Source organism: Mesitornis unicolor, unplaced genomic scaffold (assembly GCF_000695765.1).
Source record: "Mesitornis unicolor isolate BGI_N332 unplaced genomic scaffold, ASM69576v1 scaffold13776, whole genome shotgun sequence".
Taxonomy (NCBI): domain Eukaryota; kingdom Metazoa; phylum Chordata; class Aves; order Mesitornithiformes; family Mesitornithidae; genus Mesitornis; species Mesitornis unicolor.
The window spans coordinates 15,500-31,177 of record NW_010191765.1 but is presented as its reverse complement, the minus strand read 5'-3'; the positions used below and the strand labels follow the sequence as shown (position 1 = coordinate 31,177).

Sequence of the window (15,678 nt, the reverse complement as noted above, 5' to 3'; positions counted from 1 at the left end):
ATTGGCAAGGCTTACAGCGTTGGTGCTCCAACTTGTAGGAGTGCTGTGCTTTTTAGAAAGCCAGAGAAGACTGTGAAACTACTGTGGCCCCCAAAAGACTTGGGGGGTGGGGGAGGGATGGGACTGGAAAGAATTTTTAAGCACGTTTGTGGATAAGGTTTTTGCTAAAAAACCAAAAAAGGATTGCCAAAGAATATTTACTGTGATGTATAAACAACATATTTTTGACAGCATTACTGTGATTTGTGTGACTGTGTAGTTGTATTGTTCCTGCTTTCAGATGCTGCTGGACCAGGGCTGATCGTGTTGCCAGGCAGAGTGGTCTATTAAGCAACTTGTGCAGGGAGATGGAAGACTTCAGAGGCATTGCAGATGAGACCTTTCCAAGCTTCTTGGGCCATTCGTTAAGCAGCAGTGCAAGTGTCGTTTTTGAAAATGTTACTATTTCCTCAAATCCTGGCTTACCTGTTGCAGCTTCAACTGTTGCCAGGAGTAAAATGGCCTGTGACAACAGGTGAGCCTATCAGTTAATAGCACTTAATATAAAAAGCAGTTGACTGGTTTGAAACATTTAATTTTGGAGAGGGAAAATTTGGTAGATGATAAAACTATTTACTACTCAGTAGCATGCTCATTAGAAAACAAAGGACTGATTGTATTAGCAGTGAAATATCTGCGTTACATTCAGAACTCGTACTTTTTATTAAAATTACCCTTTAGAAGAGTAGTTTAGTTTTTAGACTGATAACAATAAAGTTTCTTTTAACTTGACTTGTCAGCTTAGTATACTCAATATTGAAGTTATGCAGAGAATAATATATTTCTGTGTGTGTTGTCTTAACTCTATTAACTATTCATTTAGCTTTCCTGAATCTGCTACAATTTAGAAAGGGTAGTGTAAGAGCTGCTGTTATGGGTGTCAATTAAAATTTAACACAATTTATAATGATTTGTTCAGTGAGGAGCAGAGCAAAGAGTAACAGAAGCCTTTGCTTAGTGCTGTCCTGTGACTTAACAAGAAGTAAGATCAGACTTGTAGTGTCTTTCTAGAAGTGTGTGTTTCAAATGGGACAGTACTAGCCACTAAACATGGTAATATGGTATTTCTCTAAAGAGTGGCAGAAGACTGGAGAGGATCATTCTGGATACATATGTGTACCTGTAAATACTGTTTGTTTAAAGAATGCTAAAATATTCAAATAATTGCACTTACAGGAGTTGAGTGCTCATCGAGATTTTATTTTTTTTCCCAGTTCTTTGGAAAACAGGAGAGATGCATATGAGAATGATTGTGTGTTTTTCCTCCCCACCTTCACAGGCTTTCTGATATCTGTGCATCCTATTTAGAAGGGCAACATTCACCTCCATCAGGATCTTCTCACAGTAGTCAGTCAGGTCCTGAGCCAGTGAGAAGGTTTGCTCTCAGCTTTTGTGATGACATGTAAGTGAGATAGTTAAAATCAAATTCTGTCCTAAAATGCAGATACCAGTATGCTATGTGTGTAGATTTAAATGTACTATAGGTTAATTATGGAATACTGCAGAACTGAGTTGTCCGTCTCAACAGCACCTTCTGCCTTTTGATGGTAATGGCTGGAAAGTACTCAGCTGTGCCTGTTACCCTACAGTATTTGGCTGTCTGGGTAGCTTTTCCTACTAAAACAGAGCTCCTCCATGTTTTCCGGAGAGGGATAGTGGCAGGCTATGTGGAAGCATTCCCTGCAACGCTACCACATAGCCTGTACAGCACTATGTGAACAGTGTTTTGCTGTTTAATTGACTAATTAGACTTCATGTACATGACAAGAATGAATCTTTGGAAGTGTGTTTTGTTTTGTTTTTAAACTGCGATGTTTTGTTTTGTTGTCACACTAATTAAAAATTTCCTAAGGGTGATTAATTAATTGACTTATTTGAATCTGGCTTGTATTTACATAGTTTACATTACATAATCTAGAATTAGGCTGATGTTTCTTGTTCATGTCGTGTGTGTGAATAATAGCTTGTGCTGATTTAAATCTGTTCCAAATAAGTATCATGCAGTTTGCATGCAGAAAGGAACATCAGTTTCCATGTCCCTATGAAAAAAAAAATACAGGATTTGAGAGGGAGTCAGCGTCTTGACTGCACTCAAGTAAAAAGTAGAAGACATGGAATAATGGCATTTTAGACTTTAAAATGTTGGTTATATTTATGTATCTAAAATATTAAAGCAAAAGTATGGTTCAGTTCACTCAATGTGGAAATTTTAGCATCTTCTATGGTTACCTTATTTGCCTGTGTGAAATCTGTGAAACCAGAAGTGAAAAATGACTTTCTCACAGAGCTATAAAAGCTGTTATGTAGCAGAACTATATGGAATTTCAGTAAGTAATGTTCTTTATGATTTAGTCTCTAATTTAATGTTACAAAAGGCATGCTGATGTATAATGCTCTTTCTAGGGAAGTTGCTACGGAAGTTAAAGAACCTCAGCCAACTTCTGTTATCTTGAAAGAATCCCACTCAGTGTATGGAGAGCAAGAGCAGAATGTCATTGAGCACTCAGATCGCAGTCAAGATACCTTACTTGAGGTATTGCCACATGAACGAATGAAAGGTATTAAAATTTGAGAAAAATTGTATTCCTATTCTCAGTGTAATTAACCTTTTATGCTATAGATGTCTTCTCTTGACCCTTTCACTGTTTTGTGGCATATAGTGTAAATGAGTTTTGAAAAAGAGTATATTTGTTTTGAACAAACTGAAAACAGAGAGAACTTGTGGTTGACATAGAATCATAGCATGGTTTAGGTTGGAAGGGACCTTAAAGCTCATCCAGTCCAAGCCCCCTGCCATGGGCAGGGACACCTCCCACCAGACCAGGATGCCCAAAGCCCCGTCCAACCTGGCCTTGGACGCTTCCAGGGAGGGGACATCCACAGCTTCCCTGGGCAACCTGTGCCAGTGTCTCACCACCCTCACAGTAATGAATTTCTTCCTAATATCCAGTCTAAATCTACCCTCTTCCAGTTTAAAACCATTCCCCCTTGTCCTATACTATCTCCCTTACAAAGAGACCCTGCCCAGCTTTCCTGTAGAACCCCTTCAGGAGCTGGAAGGCTGCAGTAAGGTCCCCCCGGAGCCTTCTCTTCTCCAGGCTGAACAACCCCAACTCTCTCAGCCGGTCCTCGTAGGAAAGGTGCTTCAGCCCTCTGATCATCTTTGTGGCCCTCCTCTGGACCCCCTCCAACAGCTCAATGTCCTCCTTATGTTGTGGGCCCCAGAGCTGGAAGCAGTATTCCAGGTGGGGTCTTACGAGAGCAGAGTAGAGGGCAGAATCACCTCCCTCAACCTGCTGGCTGTGCTGCTTTTGATGGAGCCCGGAACATAGTGTTCTTAAATTTCTCCTTAAAGTGCAAAGCTAGACAGGAAGCTGATTGAAATAATATTTGCTAAAATAAAAAAACATAATTGGAATGGTGGGAAGAATGTGAATTAATTTCAGGAACTTAACTTGTGTACAAAGTGTATGTAAGTTGTTTTCTACCCCTTCTCTTTCACTAGGTGTAAATCTATGAGATTATATTTTAACTAATGTTAAAATGTCTTTTTTTTTGCCATATTCTAACCTGTAATAGGTGATCTTTAACTGCAGTTATAGAAGCTGGAAACCTACTTTTCTAGTGAAATGATGCATGAAAAAGTAGTTTGAAATACTTCCTGTGAAAACTATGCTTTTTTGATGTGTGAATAGTAGTGGAATACTCCATACTCCAGAAACATAATGATCTGTAACTTATTTAAAAAATGTGGCTATTGATATTAAACTAGTTAGGGTTTTTTGCTGATGCCAGTCCTGTGATTATATTCTGCTCACTCCTCAAAATTCAGTAACTGTTCTCAGTAAATATATACTTTTTGTCTTATACCCTTTTCTAAACTCTATCTGGTTATGTGTGTAGGTTTTCATGAGGCAAGTAGTAATAATTTACTAGAGAACATGTTCAGCTAGGCAGTATGATGATTTGTAATATTAATGGGCCCTTATAAAACACACTTCTAACAGTGAAGTATTGACTTCAGTCACTTATTATTGTAGTCTTGAGGAAGTGGCAGTAACTGGCATCAAAAACCATGATGCTTTGGAAAACCGGGATGGCCTAGTGTTTGGTGCCTGACCATATTTAGTTAATTCTTCATAATAATTTAATTGGGATGCAAGGTTTAGAATTCTAGTCCAGAAATTGCCTTTTCTTCCCATCTGTTATTATAAGAATTAGGAACCTGTTTTGCTAAAATCTCTATCTGCTTGTCTGAAGTGTTCTCTGTTTTGTGGGACTTGGAATTGGATTATAGGTGGATATAACAAAGACAAGTGGAAGCTGCTTACAGGTGAGCCAAAAAAAGAATTGGCCCAGTAGATGAAATGCAAGGGTGGAACAAAACACTTGTTCCTACTTCTGCTAATGCTCATCCTTACTTTTTTGCACTGCCTTGATAAAGCTGTGCCTTTTTAATTACTCCCAGATACTTTTGTTAATTGTTAGTCAAACATAGAAACTTTGGTATTGTGATAATGTGTATGTTTCAGGGTTATTTTTAGGGTGTACGCCAAGACCTTCAGGAGGCTGCTCTGCTAGCTTATAGCATGGTTAGCATTTAGTAGTATAATATAAGAACATAATAAAATACTGATTACATTATATTCTCTTGTTCCAGATTTGTCAACTGGAATATGTCTTCTTCCAGACAGTAAGAGTAACAAGGTGAAAGCTTTTCTAAATATAGTGAAATTAAAAATTTATGATATTAATCTTGTACTAGACTTAACTGTGAGAGAGGAAGAGGGAGGGAACTGAACTATGTTTATTGTCTTATGTTGTGTATCCTTTAAGTTTGTAATGGTGCTAGCGTGCTGATTGTGTCATGTCTCACCTTGCCTCCTTTTTGCTGATCACTTCACATAATTAGTACCATGGGAACTTGACTCTACTTGATCTTTCTCAATTGTAAAACTTGTTGTTCGCTCCTAGCCTCTGCTGTCTTGTAGTTCTTTATCTGTGTAAGAACCTTGCATTTTATCCCAACTGTAGTTTAGTTTAGTGAAAAGCCTTTTGAAGAACTTTTTGGAATCCTTTTGGAGTAGACAATATCAACCTGATAGTTGATATTGTCAAACCTAGAGTGTTTACTGGGACAAGTAGGAAAAAAAAGAGGGGAGGAGTTTTGGAGTATTATTAACCTCATTAATTGTTTAACTGAATGTATACAGTAGCTAGGTAGTCCTAGAAACATTTCTGTATGGGTGTTTTTCACAGGTTGGTCCATCTGAACCTTCTGAAAAGCTGATAGAAGGTGAAATCTCAAGTGATCATCTTAGCAATAGCCTTTCAAGTTTTCTGGAAAATGAGAAGCTCTCGTCTCTTACAAGCTCAGAAGATTCCACTGGTAAGTGTTTTTGTAACTCTGGGTAGTTTTGTCTAGACTTCTGACACAATGTTATTTCATACTGGAGAAGAAAGGCATTGTTTTACTGAAGTATTAAATACAGGATTACTCTTAGTCAAAATTACTATTAGGAATATTAAATTAATATTAGTGTGTTCATTGTGAAACTGTTTAAAAATTGTATGTGGCTATGGAATTTGTCAGAGAAAATAACAGTTGGAAGTTTAATCTAAAAAATTAAACAGTCCTCAGTGTGAATCAGAAATACAGGTAGAAATGTGGACATTCATTTCATAAAGTTGTAACCCTAGCTACAGTTTCAGTTTAGTTTAATAGAGAGAAAGTTTTATGATGAAGAACATGTACATGCGGATAGAATTAACTTTTACCTGAGTTTCAGTTCTCTTTAGATGCCATGCATGCACGGTGGCACCCAAGTTGGAAGTTCAGTTTACTTGCAGGGATAAAAGTGAGAGCTTGAGTTCTGCATAACAAAACCAGACTTTTGAAATTTCTGTGCCCTTCCAGTGGCTGCTGCTGAAGGATAAACATGCTTTTCTTTATTAATGCAGTTGACTTTGCATATAACGTGAAGGATGACAGATTATGCATCAGGAATAGTGTGGGCAGCAGGACTAGAAAAGTGATTGTCCCACTGTACTCAGCACTGGTGAGGCTGCACCTTGAGTACTGTGTTCAGTTTTAGGTGTCACAGTATAAGACATTGAGGTGCTGGAGAGGGTCCAAAGAAGGGCTACAAAGCTGGTGAAGGGTCTTGAGAATAAGTCTTATGATTAGTGGCTGAGGGACTCGGGATTGTTCAGCCTGAAGAAAGGGAGGCTGAGGGGAGACCTAATTGCTCTCTGCAACTACCTGAAAGCAGGTTGTAGTAAGGTGAGTGGGACTCTCTTCTTACAAGTTACAACTGATAGAACAAGAGGAAATGGCGTTAAGTTACACCAGGGGAGGTTTTAGGTTAGATGTTAGGAAAAACTTTTAGACTGAAAGGGTTATCAAAGACTGGCACAGGCTGCCCAGGGGAGTGGTGGAATCACCATCCTTAGATGTATTTAAAAGCCACCTAAATATGGTGCTCGGGGACATGGTTTAGAAGTGAGCACGGTAGAGTTAGTTAATGGTTGGACTTGATGATCTTAAAGATCTTTTCCAACCATAATAATTCTGTGATTCTGTGTCCTCAGATGCACCAAGAATGGGGAAGGCAGAGTGATGAGTAGGTTTACTGTCTTGAGATCAAGCAGCCCTGCTTTCAAGTAGGGTTACTGGATTTCTCCCTGTTAAATCTACAGAGGTCATGACTGTCTTTTGAAGTCTTGTTCTTTCTGTTGCATAACTTCACTTGTGCTTTAAGCATATAAAAATGAAGTTAATAGTTTGCTTAGTAAAAATACTACTTTTTTCTACCCAAGGGGATGGAATTACTTTTAACTGCCTTCTTAAGGAGCTGCTAGTCTTTAGCTGGAAATAATTGTTTGTTCAGGATTCCAGTACTGGTGAAGCTAACTGATCTTTTTATTTTTTCTGGTCGGTGTGCAGTGTACTAATTTTTGTCATGTAATTCTGTACTCAGTGTAAATTTGGCAGCTGAATATTCCTATAAGTAAGGAAGACATGTCTGGTGTGTGTATATATATATATTATATTATATATAATACATATGTGTTCTGTACATTCTTGACATTGTGTAGATTTCTTTGTCAGAAAGAAATATTGAGATGATTCTTCACAGTTAACTTTTTGGGCAGAAGAACTGAAATATCCTACAAAGGTGAAATTGCTGGAGAATTCTTAAACCATCATCAGCAACCTGAAAATAGACATTTCTTTTCTTGTGGAAAACAAAATATAGTTGTGAGTTTATAAATGCAGGGCCTATTTGAGTATACTTTTTTAATAAGGAAAGACACAAACAGGATGCTGTTTCCTGGAAATGATAGAATAAAAAGTAAAGATGTTAAAATTATTTTTGAAGTATGTTTTACAATAGTTTTAAGAGTGCATTTAACCATGCCCTAAAAGGCTGACTGATGGTCTTTAAAGAGAAACAAGCAAAAGCCCTGGAAATTCTCCTCTACTCCAGCCCCCCACAAATTAAACAAAAAACAGCTGCAAAACAAGAAAAATTGTCTTGGAAAACTTCTCACTTGGCAAATAGTTCTTAGTAATAGCACTTAACATTTTTTTGCCACTGAAATACAGAACTATGCTTCAGCCACTTTCTGTGCAGTTTGAAAAATCTTACATAAATTTTACTTTTTATTTACGAGTATGTATGCAATTTGCTAGTTGGAATTTGACGGTGTATAGATCACGTGAAGGAAGAGAAATCACTTGATAGCCTGGGATTTAACATACTAGTTTCTAGTCATCTTGTCTTACTGTATATCACTAGTCATGGAGTAAGACGATTACATGTTTCGGTGGCCCAGTTATTTTAAGGGAAAACCAGAAAAATTCTGCTCTGTGTGAGTGTATTGTGAGACTTAATATATGAAAAATGATGGAGTTGCATTGATAGTATGTCAGGTGATATAAATTGTCCATGAAAGGTGAATAGGATATTTTCTTCTGTTTCCATAGATGATGATATTGATGATGAAGAGTTCCTTGATAACCAACTAGAAGCCTATTTTGAGCAGCTGATAGAACCAGAAATGACAAGAGGAGATACCAACATACAGAAACTCACAGAATGCTGTACAGCACTGAAGCTTTCTGAAAATGGCTTTCAAGTAGGTTTAAAGGTTTAAAGCTCAGCATGCCCAATGGCCCTTAAGCACAGTAGCATCATTGAGGGTTATCTGCCAGGGTGAAGTAGGTTTTATTTCTTTCCTGACAAACCCAAATACTTCCCAACAGGTAGCCTGTACAGGATTCTTTTTAAATTTAAAGATAGCAAATACAGTTCTAAACTAGGAACAAAGCTGTTTGAGTGGGCTTCTGACTTTTTCTGTTCCTTCTGCAAGGTTTTCCTTGTGGGGGGCGGAAAGGAAAGAAGTTAGGTAGCTATTTTTGTATTTATTTTCCTCTTCCTTGTAGTGCAGAGCTAGGAGCTGATTCATCTGTTTGTTATGGAAGATGTTGCTGTTTATGAGTTAAGTTGGAATTAGATGAGTAGCTGGCTGTCCCAGAAGGCATTTGTCAGGAAGCAGAAGAGTTCCTATTATGGTGTCATCTTTATTCAAGTCTGAATTCAGGTTTTCCACCTCTCTCTAACCCTGCTCCTCAGTTCTGTTTGTCCTGTCCATAGCTACCTTCTTTCTGCTGATCAGCAGCTCTAGTAGAGAACCTTGTGCAGTCAGGTTGTTACGTGAGCTTGCTAAGGTGGGGGGCTGGGAAAGCCCCAAAACCAAACCCCCAAACTACTCCTAAGACTGGATTTCTGTCCTTTCTCTGGGGTGATGGAGTCTTATCCTCAGAAATCCTGTAATAACTAATAAAGCATCAGTAGCATTTCCTAAAGATGGAAATACTTTTTTGCTGGACTGCTTAATACTGCATTTCTTAATCCTTATTACAGAAGTAAAAATTACTTTGAGTTTTGGATTGTTTATGCTGGTCTGAACTTACCTCTGAGATGTTCTCTTGAATGCTTAAGTTGAGAATGTTTCTTATACACCTTGCTTCCCCTCTCAGCTTCCTAGAGGTGATTTCTAGTGTCAGAAATGCTAAGATGTTTGTAGATAAGCATTTGGGGTCCTCTCAAGTCCACTAAGGGAAGTTATATCGTTGATAACTAAGCAGAAGCCTCTGCTGATACCATCTTGTGATGGCATGTTTTTAATTTTCATTACCAGCCTCTGAATACAAAGAATTTTTGGTGAAAGATAAAATAAAAGCTAATACCCATGAAATGCTTGTTTTTCCCTGTCCCTTCCAGCCCCAGCAAGCTGGCCAGCTGAACTGAAACTAAAGCCATCTTTTGATCCAGGAGATGGGCCTATTGCCTGTGTAGGAACTGCATAAGTTTGAGCTGACGGTTCTGTGACAGAATTACTTTCAGTAGTTTTAACTTGTTGCTATTCTTAATTACAGTTACAGTTTTAACTGCAACAAAATTCAAAGAACAGAATGGCGTTTTCTTTTAAGACACTGATTAAACTTATTGAAAAGAACTTTAATTCGCTACTGACAAAAGAATCTTTTATTTTTTGTTTCTGTAACTATTAAGGTAACATTATTGTACTTATTTTCTATCATACAACTAGTTTACAAAATCTTTTTGATCACTGGTTTATTACCTTCAATGGCAGTGTCCAAGGCTTTATTAAGTGTGTATAGTATCACAGAGTAATCACAGTTTCTAGGAGAGTAAATAAGTCTCTTAAGTGGTCCATGAGTGAAAGGTAAGTATAGAGCAGCAATGGGCTGGCTTGTGGTTTGTCTTTGAGAAGCAGTTATCTCCGCTACAGAGTGCCAGGGATTAAATGCCTTTCCATTTTCTTGGCTTTGCAATGATGGACACATGCTTGACCAGGGTGGGAAAGTGATTGATTTAAGCAGGTAAATGAACAGTAGCTTCTGCAATGTCAGAAATTTCCCAACTGACATCAGAGTTTCCAAGCTGTGGGAAGTGATTAACCCTGTAAAAGCAGTCTGCATAGGCTGCCAGTTACTGATCTACAGCTGTATGTGAAGAATGGAATAGGTGGTTGGTTGAAGAGTGAGAATAACACAGTTCTACTCTCTGACCTTATGTCTTCTCTACTTGAGTAAGGTGTTTCTGTTCTACTGGCATTGTAGATAGACAACTGGGGGTAGGTACAATAGATTTTGAGTCCTCATCCAGCAGTGGGACAACCAGAAGGAGGAGTATTGTGGTGCCCTTGTTAAAGGGAGTGAAAGGATGTAATAGAAATGCAAAAAGATCCTCCATCTTCTTGCTGTGTATGCCCTTGGAGGCAGATGCATGGACTGGCATAGTCAGGAGCTGTTGTCCTTGGTGGTAGTGCTAGCAGCTGGAGATGCCTCCGGGAGTGGCACATGAGTGGACAAAGTATGATAATCTTTTTACTAGAGAATTTTTTAACATTGTAAAATTAACTGTCGTATTGTGGTATTTTTTTTCCTTTGGTATATCTGTTCTAGTGTAACTTCAATCTTAATTTTGTGTTTTCTTTTAAAGGAAAACTTCCAGGTTCCTGACACTTACCAGGCTGTGACAGGAGTAGACTCTGGAAATGCTAGTGATGAAGATTCACAAAATCAAGTGGTAACTGGATGTCCTGTGCAAGGAGAAATGCTGCCCAGAGCAGTACAGCAAATGGTATGAAATTTTCATTTAAATCTCTGTTTACCATTTAAAGTAAGACTGTAGTGCATTGGCAGTGCGTTTGAAGACTTTGAGATTGAACTAACAACCCAAACTTTCTTTACAAAATACTAATAACACCACTTTGTTTTCAGGTATGTTTTTCAAACCTAGTTAACTTGGACTATTTTGTACCTAGAACTATAAGCACAAATAGTTAATGACTGCATTTCTGACACTTTTAAAATGATTGTTTTTTTAAGAAATCCATGACTACTGGAGATGCGGTAGATACCCGCACTGCTGCTGAGTTGCGGTTAGGTTCACTGTATCTTCAGCGCATGGGCGACCATAAAGCTGATGTCTCACATGTCCTACCAAAGCAAGAAATACAGTCCTCTGAGTGTCAGGCTGCTTCTGATGCAGAAGTGCCACATGCATCAAGAGGATTTTTGGGACACTACAGCACTCCTAAACTTCTTCTTAGTGCAAATGCACCTCGGACAGATGCAACTGAACATGAAGCTGTTCTTGCTGGTACTTACCTGTCTCCAGCTGCAGACAGCTGTGAAAACATAAGTTCAGCTACAACAGACAAAGGTAGGTTGCTTTAGATATAACCCATCTGTACAGTTGTGACCAGACTCTGTTGCATGGAAAAAGAAATGAAATTGTAAGCTATGCATTTTTCTTTAGTTGTGCAAGTTGGTAGTAAAAGCCAATGTAGCATGAATAAATTTTGATTTATTTTGTTTTAAAAAATATTGACTGTTGTATATTGCACTTAGCTGTTTTTTAGTTGGTGATGAAACTAGTTTAAGCTTGCAGTTGCTAGAACTTGAGCCGCAATTTTTTTTTTAAGTCCTTATTCTAAACTTCAGAGACTTCCCCATGTTCCTTTTTATTTTGAACAACAATGTAACTTTTGATATATCTTTCAGGTGACTTACCACACAGCATTGTCTATCAAAATGAAGACGGGAAATGGGTGACTGATCTTGCATATTATACTTCATTTGATGAAGAACAAGATTTAAATCTGTCTGAAGATGATAAAATAAATGAGGAGTTCATTACTGGATGTATGTAATCTTTTTCATCTGCAATAGTGTTAAGTAAACTTTTTTTTCTCTTCAACAAATCAGTATTTGGTGATGCAAAGCCTCCAGGCTTTAGATACTACAAATGATTTGAAAGCTGATGTTGATAGTAGCCTATAATGATACTATCATTAGTTATAGTTAAAAGCTTCTTTACATGTTTCCTACTCTTCCCATAAAGAGTTTCTTGTTTCAAAAAGCTTTCTAACTTGTCACTGGTATCTATTGTATGAGCATAAGTCACTCCTGTAGCTGTCACTTACACAATCTTTTCCTTGGAACTTTAGTTGTTTATACTGTCTTTCAAGAAGAGGAAACAGTAGTCATTCTGTATTGCGTGTTGGTTATAAGGCAGGAAGTAATTGTAAACAAAAAATTACTGCAAAGTCAACTGGAATATGAAAAGAGCTGCTGAATTCACTGGCTGGTGATTTCTTTTTTTGTGAACCCCATGGGAATGTCTTGATGTTGAAAAATGTTACTGGTACTGAAAAACATTGGAGCTTATTTGCTTTACTGGACTGTTATGTTCTAACAAATTCCAGGCTTTTTGAACCTCTGTTTACTTAGTTATTTATCTTTAAGCTATCTCAGACTGATCTTCATGAGAATTGTATGTTTGTCATACAGGCTTGAATAATACCTATGCAGTCTCTATCTACTATGTCAGTAAGGAAAAGCTCCTCCATTATTTTTCAAATACCAGGATATTTCAGAGCTTTTCCTGCATCTCAGACTTGGGTTGTTGAGCGATTAGAATATTTGACTGTTGTAAATTTTTCCAAGGCTGTTTAGCTTTTTTTCACCTGATGGACTTTCAAGCTGATTTGCTTAAGCATTCACATGGTAGAAGACATGCATTTGTAGATTCCACGTGGTTAGTGTTTTTCTGCCTACTAGTTTGCCTGTCTGTCTGCAGTGCTCAAGTGTGATGTTTGGCAGTGGAGAGATTTTATTTGTAGGGACAGAAAGGAAATGTGACATCTCATGCTTTTGAGACTCATTTATGAGATGTCTATCTCTGTCAGCAAACTGTGCGGGCAGTGCATTCTTGTGCAGAATAACACGGGACTGCTCACTTGACGGAGTTTGGTGCTTCAGGAAGTCCTCGGAGCACTGTATGGCTTATGCAGAGGATTAAGGAATATTGACTTAAGAGTTCAGCTGGATATAACAATGTGTCCTTGATAGTGCTAGGTTGCCTTTAGGAAATGCAGTTGGATTGCTCAATAAAGATGTATCCAAACTGTTCCTTTCCTCAGAGTAGGTGTTGCGACTTCCCATAAGTAGTTTTATGAACAACAACTGAGTTCACTGCACAAGGTTGTGTCTGCTCTTGACTTATTCCTTCACTTGTCCTCTATGACAGGGGATGCTGTGTGTGTACAAGGCTACTTATTTTATAAATTTTGATGGGCTTAATGATACATTAACATTGAAATAAGGTGGTAGAGCAGTATCTTTCGATAAGCAGTTTTTCACATCATTTTGGTGCAGAGACTTTAAGTGTTCATTGTTTTCTAAATGGTAATTGTGAAAATAATGGAAGCATTTGAATTTAGAAGGAGTATTGACTTATTTGGCTGGTTAATTTGCACAGGTATTTAATGAACTGGTACATACCACGCTTTTTCTTCTGGTCCAATTCACGGGTACCACCTTGATGAAATTTTAAAAAACTAAATGTAGTAAAAGTTTATTTGGAAGTAGCTATGTGATGCTCAATTCTAGCTAAGTATGGGTAGCATAATATATGAAAAGTCATTGTTTGGTTTAGGTTTAAGGATAAGAGAGGTTTTTTTTATTCACCACTAAGCTAGCTAAATGGTGATTTTACTTTGGTTCCTAAAGATCCAAGGAATACTCTTTTTAAACAAATCTCATACAAACTTTTATCACCATAATGGGATGGAATAAGACCTAGTGTGTTCCAAACTACCTCAGATATAGAATTATATATTGTAGTATCTGTCCCTCGACATTTAGTTTAATGATGCAAAATAGTGATGACAACACTTAATAACTTATGCCTTATATTAATAAATGTTCTCTTTGGTTTTAAGCTGAAGCAGCAGCTATGATTGCACAAGACCAGGAAGAATTTGAGAAAGCACACAAACTTGTGCAGGTAACTAATGATCTCAATTGTAACAGAACAGTTTGCTAATAATTTGCAAGTTAAAACTTTTGAAATCTTTTTCTGCAGGTGGGAAAAATAGATGTTCTAAATGCATCTGAATCGGAAGATGCTGCATGGAAATCTGCCAACAGCTGCATTCTGCTGAGAACACCTGATCTTGATAAAGATGCCAGTTATTTACGTCTGTCTTTGGGGGAGTTCTTTGGTCAGAGGTCTGAAGCTCTCGGTTGTCTTGGTGGAGGAAGTGATGTGAAACGGGTATGTATCTTAATGTTAATACTAAGACATAAGGAAAGGACAAGAGCAACAACAGCTAGCACTACTTTTGTGTATTTATATTGTAACTTGTTCTTTTCGAGAACTACTTTTCTAAGTTCTCTTGTGAATGTAATTCTCTACGTGTGGCAGGTATGGCTTTTGTTTCCCGCTTGGAATTTCTGATGTGAAGGGCTGGCTGGTGTTATTGATGAATCTTGATCTTCACCTTTTTTGTCAGGAACTAATTATATGTAGGAATAGAGAGAGAAAAGTACACCATATAGAGGGTACATGGAGGAGGTCCAAGCAAATGATCCACATAATAGTTGAATGGGATGCTGCTCAGACAGGGGTATTTGCACAGTGAGGGTATCTTTGAATGGCTGTTGATAGTTGATGTGCTATCTGGACAAATGCCAAATGCCACTAAAAATGTAGTAATCTAGACTCTGACTTACGAACATACTTCTGTATGCTTCTTGCATCTGTCTGATACCTGTCTCTTGTCTTATCTGTTGTTAGTAGACAGTGTCTTATCTGTGTTGCAAACAAAAATAACAGATGTGGGAAAGTGTGTACAGTGGGAGGAAGAAGTTAAATGTGCTTGTGTAGTTCAGTTGTGTCCTGGTGAATTGACAGGGTATGTGTGTTCTCTCCTGGTGCATTCAGAGACTGGGTGGCAGAGCATGATGAGTATGTATGTACTTTCTTTTGTCTCACTGATATAAATAAGTTGTTAGTTGTTTTTTTAATGTATATATTAAAAGTATATGTAGTTGGATTAGGCTTTTGCAGTGCTAGGAGGCATATGTTATTTCTCAGTGCTATGAGAGCCAAACAACTGGAGAGGCACTGATGGGTGGCTGAAACTGCTTTGCAAGCTCTGTTTATTGATTACTGAATTTACTAATTCTGTATTCTGGGGTACTTTTTTTTTACAGCCATCCTTTGGTTACTACATTACATCTCCAAAGAAAAGGCAACCTGTTGCTTTGCTAATGCAGTCTGATTCATCAGGAGGTGACCAAGAGACTTTGCAGTTGTCTGAGGTATTCCCAGGTAATGACAGAACAGAAAGATCAGCTCTAGACAGCGATTATAACAGTAGTTAAGAATTACTTGTGTATAGCTGTTAAAGATTAAGAATAATCTGTGATAGAAGGCCTACAGTTTTCATTCACCAAATATCTTTTCTGTTGTGAGTAGCTCCCTCACTCCCCCTTCCCCCAGGAAGAGCACAGAACCTAAACACTCAGAAGAAAATATTCTAATACCAAGTACTACCCTAAATTGTCTTGGATATTTCAGCATTTCCAGCTTTTAGATAGCTACCAGAATGTCTTGTAATAATTAAAGTTTGTTCAGAGTTTTCTGTTTGAAAAAGCTGTGTAAATATGTTGCCAAAAACCAACCAACCAAAACCAAAAGCAAACCAACAGGAAATTGATCTATTTGTTCGTGCAGGTATAAAGGATATAGG

The 15,678-nt window shown here is 37.8% G+C and overlaps 1 protein-coding gene across 1 annotated transcript in view; it reads left to right on the top strand.

Annotated features, from left to right (window-relative positions):
• Positions 1-347: 347 nt before the first annotated feature.
• CEP192 (centrosomal protein 192kDa) overlaps positions 348-15,678 on the top strand; it is a gene marked incomplete at its 3' end in the record, with an annotated part of 30,002 nt that continues 14,671 nt past the window's right edge. Inside the window, exons 1-12 of the mRNA XM_010186853.1 lie at positions 348-514; positions 1,319-1,441; positions 2,443-2,597; positions 4,700-4,746; positions 5,299-5,428; positions 8,030-8,181; positions 10,575-10,715; positions 10,964-11,300; positions 11,642-11,782; positions 13,864-13,928; positions 14,007-14,198; positions 15,140-15,257. Coding sequence (XP_010185155.1) covers positions 348-514; positions 1,319-1,441; positions 2,443-2,597; positions 4,700-4,746; positions 5,299-5,428; positions 8,030-8,181; positions 10,575-10,715; positions 10,964-11,300; positions 11,642-11,782; positions 13,864-13,928; positions 14,007-14,198; positions 15,140-15,257 — 1,768 coding nt within the window. The remainder of the gene's footprint in view (positions 515-1,318; positions 1,442-2,442; positions 2,598-4,699; positions 4,747-5,298; positions 5,429-8,029; positions 8,182-10,574; positions 10,716-10,963; positions 11,301-11,641; positions 11,783-13,863; positions 13,929-14,006; positions 14,199-15,139; positions 15,258-15,678) is intronic.